General features: G+C 35.3%; 2 protein-coding genes across 2 annotated transcripts in view; both read left to right on the forward strand.

The window, feature by feature from the left end:
- The window catches only part of LOC109093063 (type II inositol 3,4-bisphosphate 4-phosphatase), a 577378-nt gene that overhangs the window by 241493 nt on the left and 310919 nt on the right, over window positions 1-24966 (forward strand). The window lies entirely within an intron of this gene.
- Window positions 4719-15224, forward strand: tacr3l (tachykinin receptor 3-like). The gene is made up of 5 exons (XM_042762765.1): window positions 4719-5595; window positions 7412-7600; window positions 8177-8327; window positions 12744-12940; window positions 13682-15224. Exons 1-5 carry the CDS (start codon window positions 5228-5230, stop codon window positions 13962-13964), a joined length of 1188 nt encoding a protein of 395 aa, XP_042618699.1. The 5' UTR covers window positions 4719-5227; the 3' UTR covers window positions 13965-15224.

A 24966-nucleotide genomic window follows, 5' to 3' on the forward strand; every position in this document is an offset into this window, starting at 1 on the left:
CCTTTCGGCCCCAGAAGACTTCATACGGGCTGCTGTCTGTAATAGGAGATCTGCAAGAGAAAGGTGATATTAGATTAACATTGATTACCATTTTTGCATCTATAAATATATTTACTTCCTTTTCTTAGTTTTCTGAATAGTGGTGCTTTTTTATGGTTGACTGTCTCAACACAATGATTATTGAACTATTATTATTATTAGCTTATTAATATACGTTTTCCCCATTTGTCCCCTCTGATTGTCCGCATGTGTCAAATTCAGAATCAGCTCTGTGGCGATAGAGAATTCGCCCACAGGGGCGCGTCTATGTAGCAGTTTAGCCAATGGCTGATTGAAGATATAAACATATTCAAGATATGACATAAAATGTAACTAATCAGTGCCCACAAATCTTATCCGAAATTGACAGTTATGTTACCGCCCTTACGAGTCTGGACTTGTCTGGATGGGATTAGAGGATGATATAACAATAATGTTTTGTTTTCCTCACAGTTTTTGCTGTTGAACTGTATACATAAATTGTAAATTATGACAATTAACTTCTCTTGAAAAAAGCTTACAGAAAAGAGAACCCTGAAATTGGTAAAACTGTTATTTTTTATTTTATATATGTTTCGGTTCTTCAAGGTGTTTTTTTTTTCTTTTCTTTTCTTTTTTTCTTTTCTTACCAATACATTTTGCTTTAACTGTTTTGCATTAAATCATACTGGGATGTTTGCTAAATATGTTGGAAGGGCACAGCCCTAATTAGAAAAATGTCCACCAGCCGTCACTGGCTATGATGTGAAGTGATGTTGAATGGAAAAGAAATGCATTAAGATTGTTCCACAGGAAGACAAATAACTAAATAAAATAACAGCATATGGTTTTAAAATGACATGATGGTGAAAAATGATGGCTGCTGGTTTGTATGGATTAAAATATCAATTCAAGACGCACTGCAAATTACATCATGTGATGTTCATTTCAATTCTCATACACTATTATGCCTTAAAGTAGCCTGTTCTCCCCTAATTCAGGCAGCAATCAAAATGTGTACTTTTAAGTTCATATTGTCAATATTTTCAGGTACAACTCTGGTTTATATGATGCATGTTTTCCCCCATAATCTCACATAATGAGTATAAATGGGTGTTGAGTCAAACTACGAAATCACCACAAATAATATAGCCTATTATAGAGCAATTCAGTCTCTTGTTCAATCAGCTTAACGTCACATGAGAGCACAGGAGCATCTGGGTTTTCCATCCATTTTCTCGTTCAATCTCAGCAGCAGTACCACTCAAACTGGCAATTGCACTCAGTATGACTGAAAGGAGTAATTTAACCTAACCTAGAGCTGATTTTAAAAAAAATACCCCAGAAATTAAAGATGTGAGATTTCAGAGAGCTTGGATGAAATCAGGTAGTTCTTTTGAGGACTGGGTCTTCTCTTGTTGAAGCAGGAGAAAGCAATCTTTAAACTAGCTGTGTGCACAATGGATTTAATCAGAGGTAGAAAGCAATCTCTGTTCTGAAGAAACATGAAGTAGGACCCTGCTGAGAGCTTTAGCAACAAGAGTGCTGTAAAGACAGAGACGGTAGTGACGTGTGATGGAGTTTGAGTCGAGACCCGCAAGGTTCATCTCATTAAACACAGCCTTGTTGAAGCTTTTCACTGAGCACCATGAGGCAGATTTCTCTCTTCATTCTCTGGCATTGTATGTTTTCAACCTGTGGATCTCAGTTTATCAAAGGACAGCGCATTTTAATAGTAATGTCTCTGACATTAGACTGATCAATTATAATCAATGCAGTCTGTAAAGCCTCTTCACTCAGCAACCTTTGTTTTCTTCAGGAGGTCTCGCTGCAGGGTGATAGCTGATGACAGGAGTGGAAATGAAGAGAAAAGTGAGAAATGTGTATGTTTTCTTGTAACTATCAATTTAATTCATAGTTTTTGACAATGAAAGCATGTCACACAACTTTTTCAAGTTGGTATCTGATTATTTAGATTAGCTTCTACCAAGTGACGGATGAATTTGCACTAAAATACTGTAGAGTTTAGTTGGATGCTCAGCCTTTGAATATTATTTGCTATTTTGATGGACACAACTTGAATTTAATTATTTACATTGTTTTTTACCTTGTTGTCCAGACCCTATCAGGAACATTTTTGGATGCCAACTAGGGCTGCATGATTTGGGGAAGAAAAACCGAAGCACAAATGAAGATATTTTAAAGAATGTTGGTAACGAAACAGTTGATGGTAGCCATTGACTTCCATAGTATACTACTATGGAAGTCAATAGTTACTGTCAACTGTTAGGTTCCCAGCATTCTTCAAAATATCTTCTTTTGTGCACAACAGAAGAAAGAAACTCATAGCAGTTTGGAACAACTTGAGGGTGAGTAAATTCTTGTTCAACTTGTTCAACTTGTTCTCAACTTGTTCTTGTTCAACTTGTTCTTAAATTCAACTTGAGGGTGAAAAAAAATCTTCAGATTTTTCAATTTTGGGTGAACTGTCCCTTTAAATCTTCTTGTTTGTTGACAACAGCTGGTTTATAAGTTTGGGAAGATGGTTGGCACTTGTTGCATTCCCAAATGCATGTTATAAGTCCCCCAAACTCAGAGCGGATGCAGAGATTAGTTTGTGTGGAGCAACTTTTACTACAACCCAAGCCGCTCTGAGACACTGAAACCACTGAAACATGAGCTGCTCACAGCCTTTATTTCAATTAATCGTGAAGCCCTAATTGCAACTCACCAATCGAGAATCCACATTTGAAACATTTACCTGTTGATTGGTGATTCCCCATCAGAGTCCACTTGCAAAAAAAAGAAAAAAGCTCACCCCACTACACAGCCACGCACTTGCATTATTGTCCTTGTGAAGTAGAGGAAGCAACTGTTGATCTGATTCATTAAGTGTGCTTCAATCAGAGTTTAATCCCTTTTAATTGGAAGAGCTTCTCCCCAGGCACTGACAGAGAGTGTGAAAGCTAGACTCCTCCGACAGGCATTAGTGGAGGTTGCCAGATCTGCATAAAAGGGCAGTGTCTACCCGGAGAGCTCAAACACCTGCAGAAGCATCAAAGGATTAATGAAATAATCAAAGATGAAAGGTACAAAACCACCTGAACCCTGGGTGCACGGTGAGATGCGTAACATGGCCTTTCTGTGGTTAAAACACACACAGACAAACACAGGCATGAGCATAAACACATGTACACAAACATGCATGTTCATCTACTGGTGAAATTGTGTACATATGTACAGGCTAAATTTTTTATCTTGGCTAGTAATTTAAAGGAATAGTTTACGCACAACTGAAAACTTGCTGGAAATATACTCACCCTCAGGCCATCCAAGATGTAGATGAGTTTGTTTCTTTATCAAACAAGATTTGGTGAAATGTAGCATTACATCACTTGCTCAGCAGTGGCTCCTATGCAGTAAATGGGTGCCGTTAGAATAAGAGTCCAAACAGCTGAGAAAAGCATCTCAATAATCCACACGACTCCAGTCCATCAATTAATATCTTGTGAAGTGAAAAGCTGGACACATGTGGATTACTTGTGGATTATTGTGATGTTTTTATCAGCTGTTTGGACTCTCATTCTGACGGCACCCATTCACTGCAGAGGATCGATTGGTGAGCAAGTGATGTAATGATCAATTTCTCCAAATCTTTTCCCATGATGAAACAAACTAATTTACATCTGGATGGCCTGAGGGTGAGTATATTTTCAGCAAATTTTTGGATGAACTATTCCATTAAAAGCAACAGATCACCAAAAATTAAATTTATGTCATTATTAACTCTGATGTTTTTCCAAACCCATATGGTTGTATGCACAAAATATGCAAGAATGAACTCTGTTTCTTTGAAACTAAAACACACACACACACGCAAATGTACTCTAAATGAGTCATCCACATATCCAAAGTTTTGAAGCTGTACATTTTATTCTGTTCCTTACATAAGGCTTTGAATAGCTATTTGTAAGGTTCTTTCATTGTGTTTTATACACAGTATATCTCAATAGACCTGCTTTTGTGTAGAAATGAGCTATGTGAAGATTCCTCTAATCCTGCTAGTAAATAATAACAGAATTTTTGTTTTTGAAGTCTATTTGACAACCAAATAGTTTGACAATTATATTCAATTGTTGCACTGTTGTTGGACAAGATGTTCCTCTTGCACTGAATATAAATTCACATCACACTAAGCTGTTTTGCGTCATCTGACAGCTCAGAGAGAAATATGTAGAAAACGTTATGGAATGTTGTGACAACTCATTCGCAGACACTGAATATTGTTCATTTGAGAAGAAGTAACAGAGACCGCAGTTCAGGCTTTTAAAAAAGTTCAAAACTACTGACACTTCACTGCCTTGCTGTTTTAGGATCGACTTCAAAGACTGTGAATTAACGAAGGGAGGCGTTACAAAGCAACTCTACTGCCAATTTATACCAGCTAGACAGCAACACATGCTTCACTCACCATACATCCTTTCAGTCAGATTAAGATGAACCTCAAAGGACTATATATCAGTCATTATCCATGCTATTAAACCATTACCTTTATAAATTTAACACTGATTTAATAACATTTTAAATATCATAATTTCCTCAGTGAATGCTTGAGTAGTACAAGACATTTTTTAACTAGATCATATTTAACATATATACATTTATTGTAATGAGGAGGACAGGCTCCCTCAGCCTAGTCTGGTTCCATCAAGATCATGGATCCAGTAGGACCATAAACTGAACAAAAGTATAACTTCTAACACTTTTCATAAAGAAAATTGCTTTAACGTTTTTTTTCCCCACCTGATTTGCAGTAAACATATAAATTCACATTTTATATAAATTCGATGCTGAAGTGAAACGAAATGCCTACGTTCAGAAACCCATCACAGTGAAATAGTTTTGGTTCATTTAGGAAGGCTGAGGATATAAAGCATTTTTCAGTGCTCCATTGCAAATCTAAAACTATCCCACTTTTGCATGTCTCTCTGTTCATTTGAGCATCAACATGTGGCAGGAGCAGCAGCATCTCCAGACGTCTGTCATGTGAGGCATGACTGCGCGTCACCGCTATTTTGGACACTTTGGATGGAGCGCAGGAGGATGCGCACAAGGACGTGCCAGATCCATACTTGACACTATAGAAGCATAAACATATGTCTCAGATCAAATCCTAGCTGTTTAAGAAGGATATCACAGTACGTTTATCATGGCTGGTCCTCAGAGCGGCTCAAACGTAACGCGTAATTTCACAAATCAATTCGTGCAGCCGCCGTGGCGCGTCGCGATCTGGTCGGTCGCGTACAGCTCCGTGCTGGCGGTCGCTGTGTTCGGTAACCTCATCGTTATTTGGATCATTTTGGCTCATAAACGGATGCGCACCGTGACCAACTATTTCTTGCTCAACTTGGCGTTCTCCGACGCCTCGATGGCCGCCTTCAACACGCTCATCAACTTCATTTACGCCACGCACGGAGAGTGGTACTTTGGAGAGGTTTACTGCAAGTTCCACAACTTCTTTCCCGTGACCGCTGTGTTTGCCAGCATTTACTCCATGACAGCGATTGCAGTCGACAGGTAGGACTGTTTATGATTAATTATAACATTTTGATCGTGCAGTAATCACCATTTATGCAAACCTACAATAGGATACATGACTCAGGGTTCTCGTGGGAATTTTACACACCTGAAAAAGTAGCTATATAATAAAAGTCTATAAGAATGTGATCTATTTAAAAAGCATTAAAATGTCATTGTAAATTATCTGGCAGCAATAAAATGATTATTTCAAAACTCAAACCAATATATAACATACAGAGGACTGTAAAACATTGTTAATATGAATTCCATGGGAAATTATGTGGAATTGTTTATTAATTCCAAAAGTGTTGGAATTACATTAGTTTGAATTCATTAATGATCTCGAAACAACGTCATCAGGATGTAATTCGGATTCATGGTTCTCAAAGGAATTATAAAATTTAGAATTCCAGACCTGGAAAATAGAGATATGTAATATAAAATAGAGTCTATAAAAATATAAAATAATCTATAAAAAGTATTAAATGTGTATGTAAATTATCTGGGAGCACACTTTTGCTGCCTTTATTCAAGTTTCTTGTATCAGTTTACATTGAAACTATATGAACAAAAATAATAATAAATGTGTTCAAATATGAATAGAGGTTGTTGATGAGTTGGTATACATTTCAAGATTTGAAAATGTCTTTAAAAGTCATAAAAGTTGGCTATTTTTAGTTGATAAAATTTGGCTAGTATCTATAATGATTTATTTTATTTTTTTTAATTTTTTTTATAATTTTTGCATTATTTTAAATAGAATAAAACAACATATAATTCATTATACCTTGTTCTTTGACGTTTTATCTACATTCATTTAGCTAAACAGTTCATTTTCAGAATTACGCAGGCACTATTCATCACATCAGTTAGTCATGAATGCATCTAATGAGATGAGATCTGTGATACTGATCTGCATGATCCAGAGCATAGGGGGGCTTTTCCTTCATTAAAAGATTACAAGCTCAGTCTGTGGCTGTGTAGGAGCCAGAGAACATCTCTTTATCTTAACTCTGCGTAATCTTTCAGCATGCACCAGTGTTCATCCATATGCTGCCTCCCCTATTTGTTCCTGATAACAAAAGGTTTGACTTCAGACAGGGTTTTGCACCATTATTTCTATAATTTGTGAGTTTGAATTGAGGGAGCAAACAGGATGCAGAATTCAATTTTAAATTTAAGTGGAATTAAAACTTTTAATAATGCACTGTGAAAAAATAAAACTCAAAAACAATACGAACGTAAATCCTAGACCTATTTTTATATGACCCATAAAGATGTCATCATGCATAAACATGAGACATTATTAACTATCAGTTTTTTTTTCTTTCTTTTTTATCTTCCTGACAGTCAAATTTGAATTCAACATCTCACACTCATTAAGGGTGTCAGTTCTTCAGTTAGATTTAATTACGGGCCCTTTTTACAGACTGTGATGATGCATTTTCACAGTTATTAATATTGCAAATCTACCAACTTTTTTATATATTCCTTTTTTTTCCGATAAAATGTATGTACATTAATAACATTACACATTGTGTTTTATTACATTGTCATCAGATTACAGAAAACTAATGCTAATGTATGAGTTCTTCTTAAACGGCTAAGGAAGTGACATCGTAATGAATCTCTGGCCTTTTTTCCACCTCTTTTGTAAAGTCATAGAAACGTTATTGTGGATATTTCTTTGAAATGGGAACACAAAAAGTATATATGTTGTAGTCCATTCACAACTATTGAAGTTCCCCAACTATGATGACTTCTGTTTTAGTGTGAAAAGGGTTCATTAGAATCATGTTTTTCCTTTATGCAGGTACATGGCCATAATTCACCCTCTGAAGCCTCGTCTGTCAGCTACCGCTACTAAAGTGGTGATTGTCTGTATTTGGGCCCTGGCTGTGATTTTGGCCTTCCCACTGTGTTTCTACTCGACCACGAGAACTATGCCTCGCAGAACTGTCTGCTACGTTGCTTGGCCGAGACCTTCTGAGGATTCGTTCATGTAAGAGATCCATTTGTTTCTAACAACAGTCCCAGATCAGTCACTAATGAGGTGGATTTGATTGAGGAATCTCTCTTAGAAGCCAGATGCGTGTGCAGAAAGCCAGGATGATTTCACATTGGCTGATTGTTTTTTCTTCTGCTTGATTGTAATTTCTGTACAGCCTGCGCTTCTCAGGCTCTGCTTCCACTGCTCAAATATTGGTAATGCTCTTTCTGGCTTTACATTGCCTGCTGTCTTTACACTAAGTGCCATCTGCAAGTGAGGCGAGAAAACCAAACACATTAACTTTTTTTTACCAGTGACCAAATGGTGTGTCAGGAGTGCAAACAATCTTCCTGACTCACAATCCAAATTTATTGTCTAAACAGCCAAGCGCCAAGCATTAGATAGGCCTATTTGGGTTTATCATTTGGTGAGATGCAGAAAAAACACTCTTTGTGTGTGTGTGTGTGTGTGTGTGTGTGTGTGTGTGTGTGTGTGTGTGTGTGTGTGTGTGTGTGTGTGTGTGTGTGTGTGTGTGTGTCTGTGTGTGTTATTTTTTTACAACGACATCCTCTTCTCTCACCTGTGCAGGTATCATATCATAGTAACGGTGCTGGTGTACATGCTGCCCCTAGTGGTTATGGGTATCACTTACACTATAGTTGGGGTGACACTCTGGGGAGGAGAGATTCCTGGAGATTCGTCGGACAATTATGTTGGACAATTACATGCTAAAAGGAAGGTAAGAGAACATACTGAAATATATTTGTTTTGGTCAGAAGGCTTGGAAAAACATATGCTGTGGTTTTCATCTTAAAGTAGTTCATCAGAATGTGTTAATGTTATAATAGCAGAAACATATAATAATGCAACTATAAAAACTATAAATGTATCATTTGATTTAAGTAAAGCTGAAATAAAATAGTAAATGAGAATTTATGAAAAACGTAAAAAAAAAAAAAAAACTTCAAATTTAAAATTGTAATTGTTGCCTTGGCAACTAACTGAAATAAAATAAGTTCTAGAAGTACAAAGATTATTAAAACTAAAACTGAAACAATAAATTAGAATGCATCGAAATATTTAAAAAACAAAAACTAGTAATAAATGACAAAAGCACATAACATAGTTTAGTGCGTAGTTTACAAAAATATTAAATTAAAAAGAAAACTAAAAATATAGAAAACAAACACTAATTCGATATATGAACAAATACTGCATGGACAAAACTTGGATAAAACTTAACATTCTGACAAGGTTCTCTTAAAGTTGTGAAGAAACGTTCTTCTAGTAAGAGAACATTTGTTCAAAGTTATCTGGTCTTTAATAACGTTTGTAAAAAATTAGCACAAAAAACATAATTTATATATCATTAATTTTTTCTGGAACCTTTTTATTTGGAAATAGTTTCAAAATGTTAAGAGAACATCCAAAAGTAATATTTGCAAAATTATAAAATGGAGCACTCCCTTAATGTTTTTGCGAATTGTTGCATCAACATGAAAAAAAAAAAGATAAAATAAAATATTTTCAGAGAACATTCTGAAATAATGTTTTCATAACTTAATGTGAACATTATGAAAATGTTCATAGAATATATGTTTGTTGAGAACTGACTGATCTATTCTCATATAATCTCTGATCTGTGTCCTCAGTAGGAGCATCAGAATGAGGTGACCAAAGGACAGTGTTTAAGAAATGAGCCCATGCATTTGTAAATCATAGAAATGTATCTATGTATTTGCTGTTACCTGTACTGAGGGAATCTCACTGTATTGCTAGATCTATTTGATATCTTTCCACAGATTAAGGTCATGTCTGCTTTATCCCGCAGGTCAGCTCTGAGCTTTTTGTAACACGCACTCGCACACGTGGGACAATGATAGGTCCCTCTCAGGGATTAATCTGGGACAATTCATCTCGTACTGTGCAAAAATGTTTTTTACAGAATGGTTTTTAAGAGATTACAGAATCAGGTATAACCGTAGGCTTGGGCTGGATTAAAGCACTTGTTACACCTCACGTTTACACAACCTCACATTCCAAAGCTTATCGATTGATTTAAAGAGACTGCTGATTGGCTAGAAAGGTAACAAAAAGGATTTCAGTAGGCTTTATAGGGCGTGTGAACCCTTTCTCAGACTCTTGATTGGAGAGAAGTATAAAAATTTGCACCGTTAAAATAAAAGCATTTTCTATCTTTGCTTCATAAAAGTAGACACACACACACACACACACACACACACACACACGCACACACACACACATATCACTACACATATATATATATATATATATATATATATATATATATATATATATATATATATATATATAAAACTGATTTCTATCTATCTATCTATATCTATCTATATATATATATATGATATATACATACATATATATATATATATATGTATGTATGTATGTATACACACACAGCATTTATTTGAAATAGAATTCTTAGAAATATTTTATAACATTATAAATGTCTTTACTGTCATTTTTGCCAATTTAATGTGTCCTTGCTAAAAAGTATTAATATCTTTTAAAATATCATACTCAAGCTTCTGTATGATAGTGTAACTCAAAAAGCAGAATACAATAATAAAATAATAGTAGTAAAAAATTATATCACCCTGAAAATCAATTTTTCAAAATTATGAAACAAAAACAAATGTTTTGGAGTATGTTTTACAAGAAAATACTATTTCAGTTCTACTTCAAAATGTCATGTTTAATTCAAAAATAAGTGTTGATTGCAGTTTCTTTGTGAAATGTGCTACCAATTTCAGATTGAAAACTGACTCTCCACCAATTTATTTTCAGTGTTTGTTTGTTTTTCTAATTTTGAATAGTGCTTGATGGGTTTTTGTGCTATATGCATCAGATGGTTAGTGAGTGGTCTGTGAGTGTGACGTCTGAGGCTGAGACTAAACAACACATCAGAGCACAAAGATCTCAGGTTATTGGTTGGACGTTTACATCCACTTTATATCTTTCTCATTTTTGAGAACTGAACACTTAACTGGCACCTCTGTTGTTAATGTGAAACATTTTCCAGCCGTTAATCTATCGCTTTTGAAAACACCATTCCTTCATTCTTTTAGAACGAGGATCCTTTGCTAACTTTAGTGCATGACAACCTTTGAAAAGCCACTCACAATGTCTCAAATGGCTTCATTAATTTGCGCATAATTTGACACGGACCTGTTGGAAAAGACAAAGAAACACCATCCATCATCAATCAATGAACTTTTTCATTTGCACCTTGTCTGTAAAAAAGCGACAAGAGTCTTGTACCCTGAAGAGACCCCGCTGTACTTTAATGAGTAATGGGACGCAGTGGAGCATTGCGAATAATTGCTGATTGACGGTTACACAAAGCAGAGAAAGGTTAGGTATGACGTAACCCTAGCGGCGGATACGAGGAGCCACGGGCGGCAGAAGTGTCAGAAAACCTGCCCTTTTATGCCAGTTTGACACAGGTTTAGCCAAAATTTATTAAGATTGCAAGGGAGAGTATGAATGGTGTTCAATCAGTGTGAAAGTACATTGTCTTTCAGGGGGGCAGGTGAACATGACCTGTCAAGAAGGTACAGCTTGTTTTCTACTCGATGTGTGACTGACTAGACCCCAAGCAGAGTTCATCACCCCATTACAACACCATTCATGACGTGACTTTCTTAAAAACCGCATTGATCAGAAGTGTAAGTTTGTCATATATGTCTAAAATTCTGTGATCATCAATCCACCTTCAGGTCACTCAATTCTTTTTACACATTTTTTGCTCGAAATAAAACAAACAACTGAAATAAAATAAAATAAAATATAAAAAAACTTTGCATTTTAGCTAGTTGCCAAGGTACCTAAACTAACCAAAATTGCAATAAAATTAATAAAAACTATCTATCTGTCTGTCTGTCTATCTATCTATCTGTCTGTCTGTCTATCTATCTATCTATCTATCTATCTATTAGCAAACACTATTAAAAATGATTAAAACACAAGAAAATGACTAATACTTTTTTTTTTTTTAAATACTTGGATTCAGCAAGAACACATTATATTGATGAAAAGTGAGTAAATAGATTTATAATGAAAAAAAAATATGCATTTCTATTTCAAATGAATGCTGTTCATTTTAACTTTCTATTTATTAAAGAAAAAAAAATCCTGAAAAAAATTCCTGAAATCCTGAAAAAAATGTATCATGGTTTCCATAAAAATCTGAAGCAGCATGACTGTTTTCAACATTGATAATAATCAGAAATCTTTCTTGAGCAGCAAATCAGCATATTAGAATGATTTCTGAAGGATCATGTGAGACTGAAGACTGGAGGAATGATGCTGAAAATTCAGCTTTGATCACAGGAATAAATTACATTTTATAATATATTCAAATAGAAAACAGTTATTTGAAATTGTAATAATTTTTCATAATATTACAGTTTTTACTGTATTATAGACCCCAATCTTTCAAACTGTACTGTATATGCAGACAACACTGCTGTTCAAAATAGATTTTCAATTTCACAAGCAGTGTAAACTGAGGTTGGTCACCTCATATTTCGGTCCGGCAGTCTCTTCCTGTCTGATTTGTGTGTACTTTGTTCATTGTACTTTCTAAAATGTGCTGAACCGTGGGCCAGATGCTGCTAGTCAGATGTCAGGCTGTGTGAGATGTGAGGCTGTTTAGTGTAACAAGAACAAATGACTCTTGAACCCTGGAACTGTCTGCTCCATTCTGTCCGCCTGATTTTTTGTTGTCAAATAATTGTCATTTGGTTCCATTTACATATGAAATATGCAATTATGTACTTTTCAGCACACTGCAATTTCCTCCGGTGCTGTTCCTCCCGCTCTTTCATGATAAAAAAATACCATGACTCTTAATTGAGGTTGACTTTCAAAGCTTTCAGTGTGGTGCCAAATCACTATCCAACACGTTTCTTTTCGTCATTCATTATTTGTTTTCAGGTTTGAGTTTTTGTTGACTGAACAATGGCAGCAGATGGCTTTGAGTCGGCAGATGGAGACTTCAAACAGACTGCGAGCTGAACCATGACTTTCCCTGATGCTGTTTTCTTCCAGAACACAAGATGAAACTCTTATGTTTTGCCGGCGTATGCTTCATGATCTCTCGCTCTCTCCTCAGGTGGTGAAGATGATGATCGTGGTGGTGGTGACCTTTGCCCTCTGCTGGTTGCCCTATCACATCTATTTCATTGTGACCGGCCTAAACAAGCGTCTGAACAAGTGGAAGTCCATCCAGCAGGTGTATCTGTCTGTGTTGTGGTTAGCCATGAGCTCCACCATGTACAACCCCATCATTTACTGCTGTCTGAATGGCAGGTAATGATCACTCATGTACTAATATACACTCAAGATGCAAAATTAACTTTTTGCCACATCTGCCGGTAGAAAACATTTTCTGGCTATAAAGTTTTCTTGTCTGCCAAAAAAAAAAAGTTATATATTTTTTTTTAGAATACAAATATTTTCCTAAATATATTTAAATATTACTTCCATATAAAAATCATTGTTATTTTGAATATAAAAAGTAAAAAAATAGGTCAACTTACACTATGTAGGCTTGCAGTTCTTTATATATATATATATATATATATATATATATATATATATATATATATATATATATATATGGGATATATATATATATATATATATAATAGTAATATACCAAATATAATATATTGATTTAAATGTAATGTTTATTTTGTTATTAAAAAAATATTTTTTGTATTATATATTTATTTATTATTTTCATGTATTATTTGAATATAAAAAAGTATTAAATTATGTAGTTTTGCAGTCCTTACAAAAGTTACTAGTCAAGTGGCAAGTTTTATTTAATAAAAATGTATAATAAAATACATTTAATAAAATAAATTGTACTATTTTTGTATTTATTTAATATTTATTTATAATAAACAATATACTTAATATAGTAATATAGTAATACAAGATTTATTATCGTAGCTTATTATTAAGAATCAGTTAATTATATTAATGTTATTCATTGTATTTTGAACTAGGAATCCATTTCAAAAATCATTTTTTCCAAACCACCAGGTTTAGGGCCGGTTTCAAACGGGCCTTCAGGTGGTGTCCCTTCATCCATGTGTCCAGCTACGATGAACTGGAGCTCCGTCCCACCCGTCTCCACCCACGCAACCAGAGCAGCATGTGCACCCTGTCCCGCATTGACACCAGCGTCCACGGCGACGACCCGCGCCGCACCAACCGCAAGAGCACCAAGTCCCTGTGTCAGGTGGAGGTCAAAGATGAAAGCACAGCAGCTACTAAGCTCTGCCTTCACAGAGAGCCCACGTTTGCAACCGAGCAGCTCAGCTGAAGAGCCCCACCTGCATCAGATCGTGGTTCTGTCATAAGTGCTCTGTTATAGACATACTTTAAATAACACAATAAGAATACATCCACAGATGTTATATAAAGGAGATACTGTACACTTTAGAGTGTGCATTGAGACTAAATGCACTCAAACCTGCAGCATGATGAGGTAATACTGCCTCCAAGTGGAGAACTTTGAGTGTTTTCAGTGTAGTCAGGCATACTACTGCCTAGTATATACTGCATGCTGCATATATAGTATATACTGCATATATAGTATATACTGCATACTGCCTTCTTTAAATAGAACACAACATAGTACACATTATGCAATGTCAAACATTTAAAACATGAAAACAGTATGCTACACTAAAGATTCATGACCTCATCATGTTGCATGATTATAAATATGGCACATTTGATTCAGTTTTGTTTACAAAAAAAATGGTTAAAGTCTGTCAGATAATGCTAAAATGATGCTTAAATTAATGCTTCTGAATCATTCATTTTTGAATAGAATTGGACTGTCAAATCAAAGTCAAGTGTTCTGCTCTATGTGTTCTATTCACATAGAAAATGTGCATTCTGTGAGTTCTGAACATATCCAGCACTTCTCCTTCTATATGAAAGTGTATTTCAGTTTGATGTTTTGTAAGGTAGACCGACTTCAAAAGTTTAACTGAATGTAAATCTTACTGTAATAATACATCTGAGCCAACAAACATATAGGCAGATTTTAAACGTGTGCTGTGAGATGAATCAGTGTCAGAAAATGAGTCTGAATGATTTTAAATAATGTGCTGTGTCTCTGAGTGACAGAAATAATGGGCTTTATTTGAATTTCCTAAAACCATTCTCACATACATTGGTGCACAAAGCTCTGTCTGTTTCATAAAAAAGGTCTAATGAATGTATATAAAAGACTACAATAACTGAACTATACAGTTTATTTTTGTCTTATTCGTGTTTGATATATTACAGTATGTGCTGTATTTATGATGTACTGTAAATGTTAACACCACTGATAATGTGCTTATGGTTTGTTTTGAACATAATGTGCAAAGTTAACTTTTCATGACCTGAAATCACTAAAGTAGTCATAAAAAGTGGATGTGGTAAAAATGCTTTTTACGTTTAAATAAATTGATGTTTTTCTAGCTTTTACGCCTGCTTTGATCTAAAATAAAAATGTATGTGATAAACTAATCATGTTGGTATGGTCACATTGTTTTGATGTTAAATGTGAACAAAAAAAATTATTAAAGTGAGCATCAAAAATGATGACAACTCTTTGTAAGAATCATTTTCTTTGAGAAACACCATATATGACGTTTAAAGCATGCATCACAGACGGTTAGCAAACTTGATCAGTCATTAAGTTGAAATACGTGTGACTTATTTGGACCATGAGTAATAAGGTGCGTGTTTTCTGCAGCAAATCTTTCTTCTGAGCTCATGCATTGCTCATGTGTAATTGCTGGTGCTACACGTTCTAAGCTTTGTGTTGACAATAATATTCGTGGCCTAATGGTTAGAGAGTCGGACTCCCAATCGAAGGGTTGTGAGTTCGAGTCTCCGGCTAGCAGGAATTGTGGGTGGGGGGAGTGCATGTACAGTTCTCTCTCCACCTTCAATACCATGACTTAGGTGCCCTTGAGCAAGGCATCGGACCCCCAACTGCTCCCCGGGCGCCGCAGCATAAAAATGGCTGCCCACTGCTCCGGGTGTGTGTTCACAGTGTGTGTGTGTACTTCGGATGGGTTAAATGCAGAGCACGAATTCTGAGTATGGGTCACCATACTTGGCTGAATGTCACGTCACTTTCGTCACTTTCTTTTTTCACTTTCGTCATATGCTGGTGCAATAACAGTCACGTGTCTACTTTGGACTGTTTCGAAATCAAAAATGCATTCCCATTTCAGTCAGAAAATGTTTTAGATCTAGCAAGCGTGCTATGGTTAAATGAACTGCTAAATGAACCAAAGCAGTCGTTAATTTTTGCCATATATATCGCATGTTGTTTTAGGTAATTGCAACCACCAGATGGCGCCATTGTCTTTATTTTTTATTCTGTGCTGATGAAAGCAATTTGAAGGTTAAAAAACATTTCGGCTGGGAACACATTGTTCCTACAGCCGCTTAAATCTAGCGTGAAGATATTGTTTATGTTGAATTTTGAAGGATATGTTCATTTCCTTATGTAAATCCTAAAAGCATACAGCAGTCCAAAAACCGATATAAACTTCAACGTTATGAAGAAGAGAAGTGATTAGTTTTGGGATAATGCTTAATGTCAGACTGTGTGATTGCAAAATGTATTCTCATATCTCTTTTTCAGTATGATGCAAAAGGCCTGTTTCACATGACTTCCTGTTTATTGCCAGTACATCCCTTACTCAGAATATCTCCCAAAATCTCCCTTCCTATTCCTTGTTGAATAAACCATTTCCCAGATATTGACGTCTAAACCGGTAATGACAGGAAACCGACCCTTACAGCTACTGGGCATAGAAAAATATCTTTTCATGCATGCATAAAAACAACACTTGATGTATAAGAAAAGAAAAAAAAGGAATTATTGTAGAAGATTTTGCTAGGCCCCTCACAAATCCATAATTTAATGTATTAACTGCCTTCATAGAAGAGTTGCTGGGTTATTTGGGTAAAGTGGAAGCTACCAAGTTTGGGGTTTCTGAGGAGGGATGCTGAGTCCAGTCTGTAACGTGTGCACATGTACTGTGTGACCCAATCCCCTCCCATACATCCATCCAAACACAGCTCACATAGTGCACCGTAACACTCCCTTTACACTAGTGTCTGCTCACACAGACCATCTGGGAGGGTATTGATTTATGTGTTATTTTAGTCTCCTCTCACTAACCTTCAAGGTCTTTGCAAGGTCAGTATAATGCTCTGATGAGTCATTGTTGTCCAAGAGTACCAGGTCTAATATTGCCAGGTATGATTATGTAATCTCAGGACATTTTTTGAAAAGACGGTCACTTCCTGGACTTTATAAAGAATAACATATTTTACTCTTTTGCTGCATTCTGTCTATGTGCTGAAAACTCTTTGCATTGCAAGACTCTTACATACTCAATTACTCAGTTTAATGTGATTTTTTTTTTTGTATTATTTAATAATATAAGTAATAATAGTGAATGTTATTACTAGCATCGATAAAAACAACAACAAGAATAATATTTATTGATTTATTTAGGCCCCTGCTTTTATTCAGTTTTGTTTAATTTCATATTTTTATTATTATATTTCGGGGACTATATAATAATAATGATTAAATAATAATATTTTTTTATTTTTTTATTTGCTATTAATAATAATTGTTCTTACTATTATTAATAGTAATAAAAAAAAATAATACTTCATTATTTTGTTAGAATTTATTAATTTACTTATTAAAGCCCTGGCACGAGTATTAAGCTATGATACTTTATGGGATGATTTATGGGTAAAAAAAAAACTTGAATTTCATATTATTGTGACAGTAAACACTGTCACTTCTGTACATGCTCAAAAATGGTAAATAAAAAAACAAATATGCAGACTTAGGCACAATATATATTGAATTGATGCTGCATATCTGATCAATCAAGCTCATCCCTGTACTATTGTCTCTTGAATCACCAGCAGCGTATTTCAGAGTTGATTACATAATAATTATTGTTTTTAAGAAATATGTGATAAAGTTAAGCTCTACGAGACCCACTGCCGTGATAGAGTTGAGAAAAACTGTAATGATGCAATAGCTGGCCTGTATCACAAAAAGCCTTTGTGAGAACTTATATTACATCTGAGCTGGAGTTTGGCTGAACCCATGGGAGACTCTCAATTTTATGATCTGATCATCTCAAAACCCAACTTTAGAGCCTCACTTCTGTGAGATCTAATCTAATAGAGCATATGACTTTGGAAACAACATCCCTACAGTCATGCAATAGTGCTGGCAGCATCATGCTTCAGGAAAGGAGAAGGATGTTAGGAAAAATGTTTGTGTACAAAATGTACTGAAGAAAAAAAAAACTCCCTGAAGAGAACATGCTTCAGTCTGCGTGAGCACTGGGACTGGGTAGATGAGTTTTGAGTTTCCTCTCTCAACAGGACAATGACCAGAGAAACGCCTTCAACCCTCAAAGAGGAATGTCCTGGAGCAACCCAGCCAAAGTCTAAAAAATTGTGGCTCACATTCAGGTCCCATCCAGTCTGACGGAATGAAATGGACAAAAATGCCAATGTCAAGATGTGCAATGCAGATAGAGACCTGAGCAAGGACAATGTAACTGGCAAAGGTGGTCCTACCAACTCCTGGGAGGGTTTTAAAATTGTATTTACATTTACCAGATGCTTTTATCCAAAGCAACTTACAGTGCATTCAGGCTAACATTGTTTTACCTAACGTGTTCCCCAGGAATCAAACCCATAACCTTGGCGCTGCTAATATAATGCTCTACCACTGAGCCACTTGGAACACAAATTATGTATACATTTTAGAATTTCTTAATATATTTGTAAATACTACTGTTCTTGTAATTTATAAAAAACTGCAAAAAATGAAATCATTGAACATTATTAAATGATGCAGTGATGATGATGATAATAATAATAATAATAATAATAATTAATATTATTATTATTATTATTATTATTAATATTAGTGCTAATAATGTGGTAATGTGGTAGTGTACTTAGACCTATAGGGCCCTTGGTGCGAGTCCACGAGGGCGCATTGAGAGGTATTTTTGGGACAGACTCGATCGTCACGCCGGAAATAACGGTCTGGTTGTTTTTTGACAGGAGCTGCAGGTTGGGGGAATATGCTGCCTATGTTCCATTTGAACTAAGATTACAATTTTAACACATAAAAACATGTGCGTGAGTTTCAGATGAATTTACAGGTTTAAATATAAATACTACGTTTACATATGACTCAGTAAAGCCCTGACAAATGCTGAATGGGACGGCCTACGGACTCGTAAACTCGGCGAGCACGCGCAATTTAAGTCCACGAGACCGAAAGTCCACATGAAGTGCGCCATTTGGGACAGGGCCTATATGGCAGTGATCTCCAACCCTGCTCCTGGAGAGCTACCGATCAATCAAACACACCTAAACCAGCTAATCAAGGTGTTTAGGGATACTTAATAATTACAGACAGGTGTGTTGGAGCAGGGTTGGAACTGAAGTCTGCAGGATGATAGCTCTCCAGGAGCAGGGTTGGAGATCCCTGCTATATGGTATGTGTGTTGGAGCAGGGTTGGAACAAAACTCTGCAGGGCCCTATTATTATTATTATTATTATTATTATTATGGAGTAACTATGTTGATATAAAGTATATAATTATTTTTAAATGTCTTTAATCTTAGTATTATATAAAGCATGTATTTGTGTTTACGTATGTAATTATATAATGTAGTTAATAATAAATTATATTATATGAGTAATAACTAATTATATGATTAATTATTGTATTATATATTATAGTAATAAATTACATCAATTCACACACATGGGTATATGTATTAATATGGGCCTACTGGATTTGAACATCTGCTAACTTTTAATATATTTGCCACATCTTAAATGTTAGTATCACTTCATGTTTGACTTCAGTGTAAAACACCAACCCACACAAACAGATGGTGAACTTTGTGGCATCACAAACACACGTACACGAGGGAATCAAAGGTTCAAGCAGTAATGTATGTTCAGCGATGTTGGTCTGGTTTGCTAATAAGCCTTACTTTATCGCTCTCTAAACAATAAGTTGCAATCCAGGAAAGGCTGCAGTTGATGTGTGCATGCAGTCAGCAGTTTTCGGCCCTGTCGAGGGGCCCTACACCAGCCCTGCTGCTTCAAAACACTGATGATGATAATGATGATGATGGCAAAAAGCAGAGCAGGACAATCACATGTGTCGTGAGCAGGGTGTTCCTGACAGCTGTTTTCCCTACGAATGTCCCTCTGTCTCACACCAGCTGCTAGGCCTTCAGCACAGAGAGCACACATGTCATATAGAGGCTGTCAGACTTCACTTTTGTCTGTTTAGCCATTGTTTTAAAATCACTCTCAGTTATCATCTGAAATATGGCTGAAATGTGGTGCAGATTGAAGAGGGAATGTGGTGTTATAATAAGAAATGGAAGGCTTGCGAGTGTAAAAAATGAAAGTAACCATCTCCAGATTGCATAGGACTTACCAAACTGTGCTGTTATGATTGACAAAGTCTTCTTGCATAATAGTAATCGCTTAACTTGTATTTGTATTGGTATAAAATATGCACATGGTACAGTTATAGTACATTAAGGCCATATTTAACCTGAACAAAAAAATCATGTTTTTCTCTTTATTTAGTTGGCTTAATTTAATCATATTACTTTATTTTATAGAAAGCACAAGCACTTTTCTCAGCAAAACATTAAAGCTACAAAATAGTAAATAAACTTTTTTTAAGCTACAACAAACAATCAAGTCAAAGACAATCAACAATCAAGACAATCAAGTCTGACTTCTAACAAGGTTATTTTCATTAAAATCATAACTCTAAATAAAATATAAAAAAGCTTATCTTATGTAAGCTATTGCAATATTTCTTATTTTCGTTTAATGTTGGTACTAAAATAAATAAATCTAAAACTTAATAAAAACTATATAGACATTTTTTAAAGAATAATAAACATAAACACACCACTTAATTACAAAAAATTCAAACAATAATAATATAATTCAAAATGCTGACAAAAACTATAATAGTGTATCTGAACTTCAGCGTCCAAAAGTATCTACTTTTTAGTGTTGCTGTATAGTGTTTTATGCATACACAAATATATTTTAAACAAATATGCCTTGACCTGCTGAAGGCCATGGACAGATCTCATCGATGTTACACAGAATCAGTAAGTGGCAGATAGTTCAGCTGAAACTGTCACTTTTAGAATCCCTCTGGTGGAATAATATTACCAGGAAATCTTCCCTCTGTGACCGGGTCATGGACAGAAATGCTGTTTTGCCCCGCGATATAGCCTACTGATCACTGATGAAAGACTCTAATAATGGTTTAGTTTACATTTGGGATGAAGTGTTTTTATATGTGGCACACGATCAGTAGGGAAAACTGCATACTGACGTACATTTTGAGGTAATAACTTCTCATAGTCACACAGCCTGTTACTATTAAAGTGTGAGAACAACTTTAACTTGCGCTAGTCTACGGATGCGCGCGACCGCTGCACATACTAGATCAAAGCCTCTAACAGCGCTCGTCAGTGTCAAAATGACTGAGCTGGCCAATCAAATCAAAGTAGGCGGGGTTTACTGTTCACAGAAGCAGAGCGCGAAGCGTCAGTTTAACGTGAAAGGTAGCGAGGTAAGATGAAGCTAACGACACGTTTTACGACAGCTAAATACAGTGATGTAAACTACTCGAGCTTTTTGTTTTCTCAAATATGGCCATTTTGAGAGAGAGAGAGAGAGAGATAAAGAGAGAGAGAGAGAAAGAGAGAGAGGGAGAGGGAGAGGGAATGATGTAGGAGTGGGCAACAGGAACTAGCCATTTTGAGATGTGTAAATTGTTTTCGTCTGTGTCTCTCTCTACAAACAATGAAGCTGAGTTAAGTTACTTAAAAAATAGCGTTTTACAAAAATAGCCTTGTCACACACACACACACACACACACACACACACACACATACATACAGTGGTGTTCAGTGCGGTCACACTGTATATCTGTTATTCAAGAAACTTGGAAAGTTTAAAAAACAATTTATGAAAAAAACAAATCCTCAGAAACCATTTGCATTTATTTATTTATGATTTAACGCCATGTCAGCAACAGTGTCTATATTCATGACAAGAGGAAACATTTCAATTTCACAATTCAGTTGTATATATCTTTTCAAAACAATGATAACAGTTGTGTTTGAAAATTGTATATGTTAATAAATAAATAAATATATACAAATATACAAAAACATACATATAATAAAAATAATACCAAGGAAAAAAGTAATAAGAACAATTACATAGTCTTTCAGCTTAATGCATGACAAAAATTTAAAAACTGTCCCAGGAAAATTATATATATATATATATATATATAAAAAAAAAAATCTGCATTAATACATTTTCTTGATAAAAAAAAAAAAGTTGCCTAATATTATTTAAAATTGGACATTCAATTAAAATATGTTTTATACTAAAGGTTATTAAAAGGTTGCTGACCCCTGCTCTAATATATATATATATATATATATATATATATATATATATATATATATATATATATATATATATATATATATATATATATAAATTCTTTTTTCTGAATGATATTTCAGTGTTGGTTTTCTGTGTAACTGTATCTGTGCCGATATCATGGCGTAATATTTTCAGCATCACCTGCAGCTGGCCAATAAGCGCTCTTCCTCCAACTAGCTGTATTATCTGGGCTGACATCAATTCAGTGGCATACCAGGAACTAGCTTCTTGTATTCGGTCAATGCATAGCTGTAAAGAGCATCACATGCCTCGCGTCTAATGAGCATGTAAACCATGATGTAAACGCAGCAGTCGAGAAGGTTCGTCGCGTGTGACGTCATGTCCCCTTTCACCCAGTTTCTGCTGCTCGCGCACCGGGGCGAGGTTACTATCGGTCACTGCAGCACTGCAGAGTCGTACTTCCCATTAAACCTGCATCTTTATACTCGGTCTTAGATTAATAATGTAATCACATGTCCGTTTTATACACTCAATGTACCTGAGAGATGCATTTGGTATAATGCATAATTGTGTAAATGTGTAAATTAAAGAGTTCAACAGGGTGTCGCGCAACGGCAAGTCAAAGAATGAATAGATTTCAGTAAAGAAATGTCGAATAAAACGTATAATGCATGGATATATTCATTCGAAAGCAAGATGTTATGATGCCTGAGTATACAGAGCTAGCCTATATTTATCCAGCACCCCCTCCCTCCCCCCTTCACGGGGTTACTATCGGACAAACCGACTCTTTGTGCTCAGCTGCTGAGACGAGCCTGAAAATAAGTGACATGTTGCTATATTTGCTATATTTGCTTCCCCTGGCAAAATATAGTTTGACTCCGCATAATTTCTTCATTTTAAGGCATTTTAGACTGCTAAATAGAAAAAAAATCCTCGCAGCGCAGAAGCTTTTTACTATGACGCGCGACTTTGATCGTTTTTTGAGAATCGTCTGATTTTTTTATTGAAGGACGTTATAAGCAATGGATCCTTTTGTACGCACAGGCAACGTTTTGCTGCTGTGCAAAATAATAAGAATCATCGGAACCGAGGCGCGTGCTCTTAAAAGGGCAACAGCTCTTGCATATGTGTCAGTGCCATATAAACCAACTGAAGCAGCAAACAGTTCACCTTCTCCTTACATATCAGTTGATAAGTGACTTAAAAGCAACTCTGCAGACTTCTTGTCAAGTGCTATGGAATTGCTTTACAACAACCAGGTGATACTGAACCTTTAAAAAACACGGTATATTTGATGGTTATACTGAATTATTGTGTGTATAGGCTAGTTTAAAAAATTCAACATGGCAGCACCATTGTTCTTTTTCTCTAACGTGAGGGTGAGTAAATAATGGCAAATCTTGCATTTTTGGTCGAACTGCTTTAAGTCCCACAAACTTAGATCACACGTCTAGTGTGTTTACCGCAATTTGAATATTAAACTTCCTCTCTCAGCTCTCAAGACCCGATTGTGGTTTCCGTTGCAAATAGTTTTCATGTCACGCTCTGATGCTTTTGTTTACCTCTCTCTCGTTCTTTGCTCTTGTCTCTGTGTCAACAGTGTCGACCCTGAGACTCAACTCCACAAAACTGGCAGAGGATACTGGGGCAGGAGGGCTGCGTTTTTCACTTGGCAGCCTCATGACCTGCGTGAACACAAAGAGGTGACCGGCATGAAAACAGGATGAAAGTGCTGATCACATGACCAAAAATACAAAAGGCACAATGTTACCTATACTCTCAGTTGAATCAGAATCACAATGTTCTTTTTGACTGTGTGGTTAGAAACAGACAGGCCAGATTCTGCTTTTTTTTTTTTTTAATGATGTTTGATTCACAGTATCACTGAATAGCTATTATTAATAGATTTACCTCTTTAAAAGTGTAAATGTAAACTATCCCATATGGAAATGTAATATATGACATATATTGTGTATCAAGAGTGATATATAATGATCACATATGTACATTCTGAGGGTAGATGAAGATATAACATATATAAAATTCCCCTAGTAAAAGTTATATGTACATGTATTAATAATATATGATGATTTTTATATGCCATTATGTGTTGCTGTCGACAATATATACTGTATGTCCAAAAATGTATTATACATACATAAACATATTTGTACGGGCTGCATATAGATGTTAATATATGAAATTGTTACAATTTCTAATAGGTTTCATCTATTTTTTTTTTAATTCATATGACAATATATTTCTTATATAGAAATGTATTAAATTGGTAGTTGACATGCATGCGTGATATTTCATGAAATAGGTGCTACTTTTAAAGTGCATTTTGCAATTATTTTATATTTATAATGCATTTACCTTTTATGACCTTATATTAAAAAAACTACACGTAATATTTGTACTTTTAAAAACTCCTTTATGATATTGCAAGACATATTGCAAAAAAAAAAAAAGGATTTAAAATTGTGCAAAAGAAATGTGGATTAGTTATTAGTACCTCAGATACACAGTTTCCTTTATGTCTAAGGTTTATCCTAAAATCATAAAGGTGAAAAAAATAAAAGGTCCAGAGAAATGTGATATGTGTGTGTCAGCTATACAAATGCATTTCATTAATGGATGACTTTTCATGGTTATCCGGACCAGTGATGCAGAAAGTCCAGGGAATAGGCATTTCCTCTATCTGTAAGTTTAAGAATAGACAAACTGAACACAACTTAATATTGTCTGCAAAGATTCAGTATAAAATATA

This window comes from Cyprinus carpio, chromosome A1 (genome assembly GCF_018340385.1).
Source record: "Cyprinus carpio isolate SPL01 chromosome A1, ASM1834038v1, whole genome shotgun sequence".
Classification (NCBI taxonomy): domain Eukaryota; kingdom Metazoa; phylum Chordata; class Actinopteri; order Cypriniformes; family Cyprinidae; genus Cyprinus; species Cyprinus carpio.

Excerpts from the sequence above, each read along its gene's own strand:
- tacr3l (XM_042762765.1), top strand. The coding sequence starts at position 5,228 with ATGGCTGGTCCTCAGAGCGGCTCAAACGTAACGCGTAATTTCACAAAT. Across the intron at positions 7,601-8,176 it reads CCTTCTGAGGATTCGTTCAT|GTATCATATCATAGTAACGG; the intron begins GTAAGAGATCCA and ends TCACCTGTGCAG. Across the intron at positions 8,328-12,743 it reads AATTACATGCTAAAAGGAAG|GTGGTGAAGATGATGATCGT; the intron begins GTAAGAGAACAT and ends CTCTCTCCTCAG.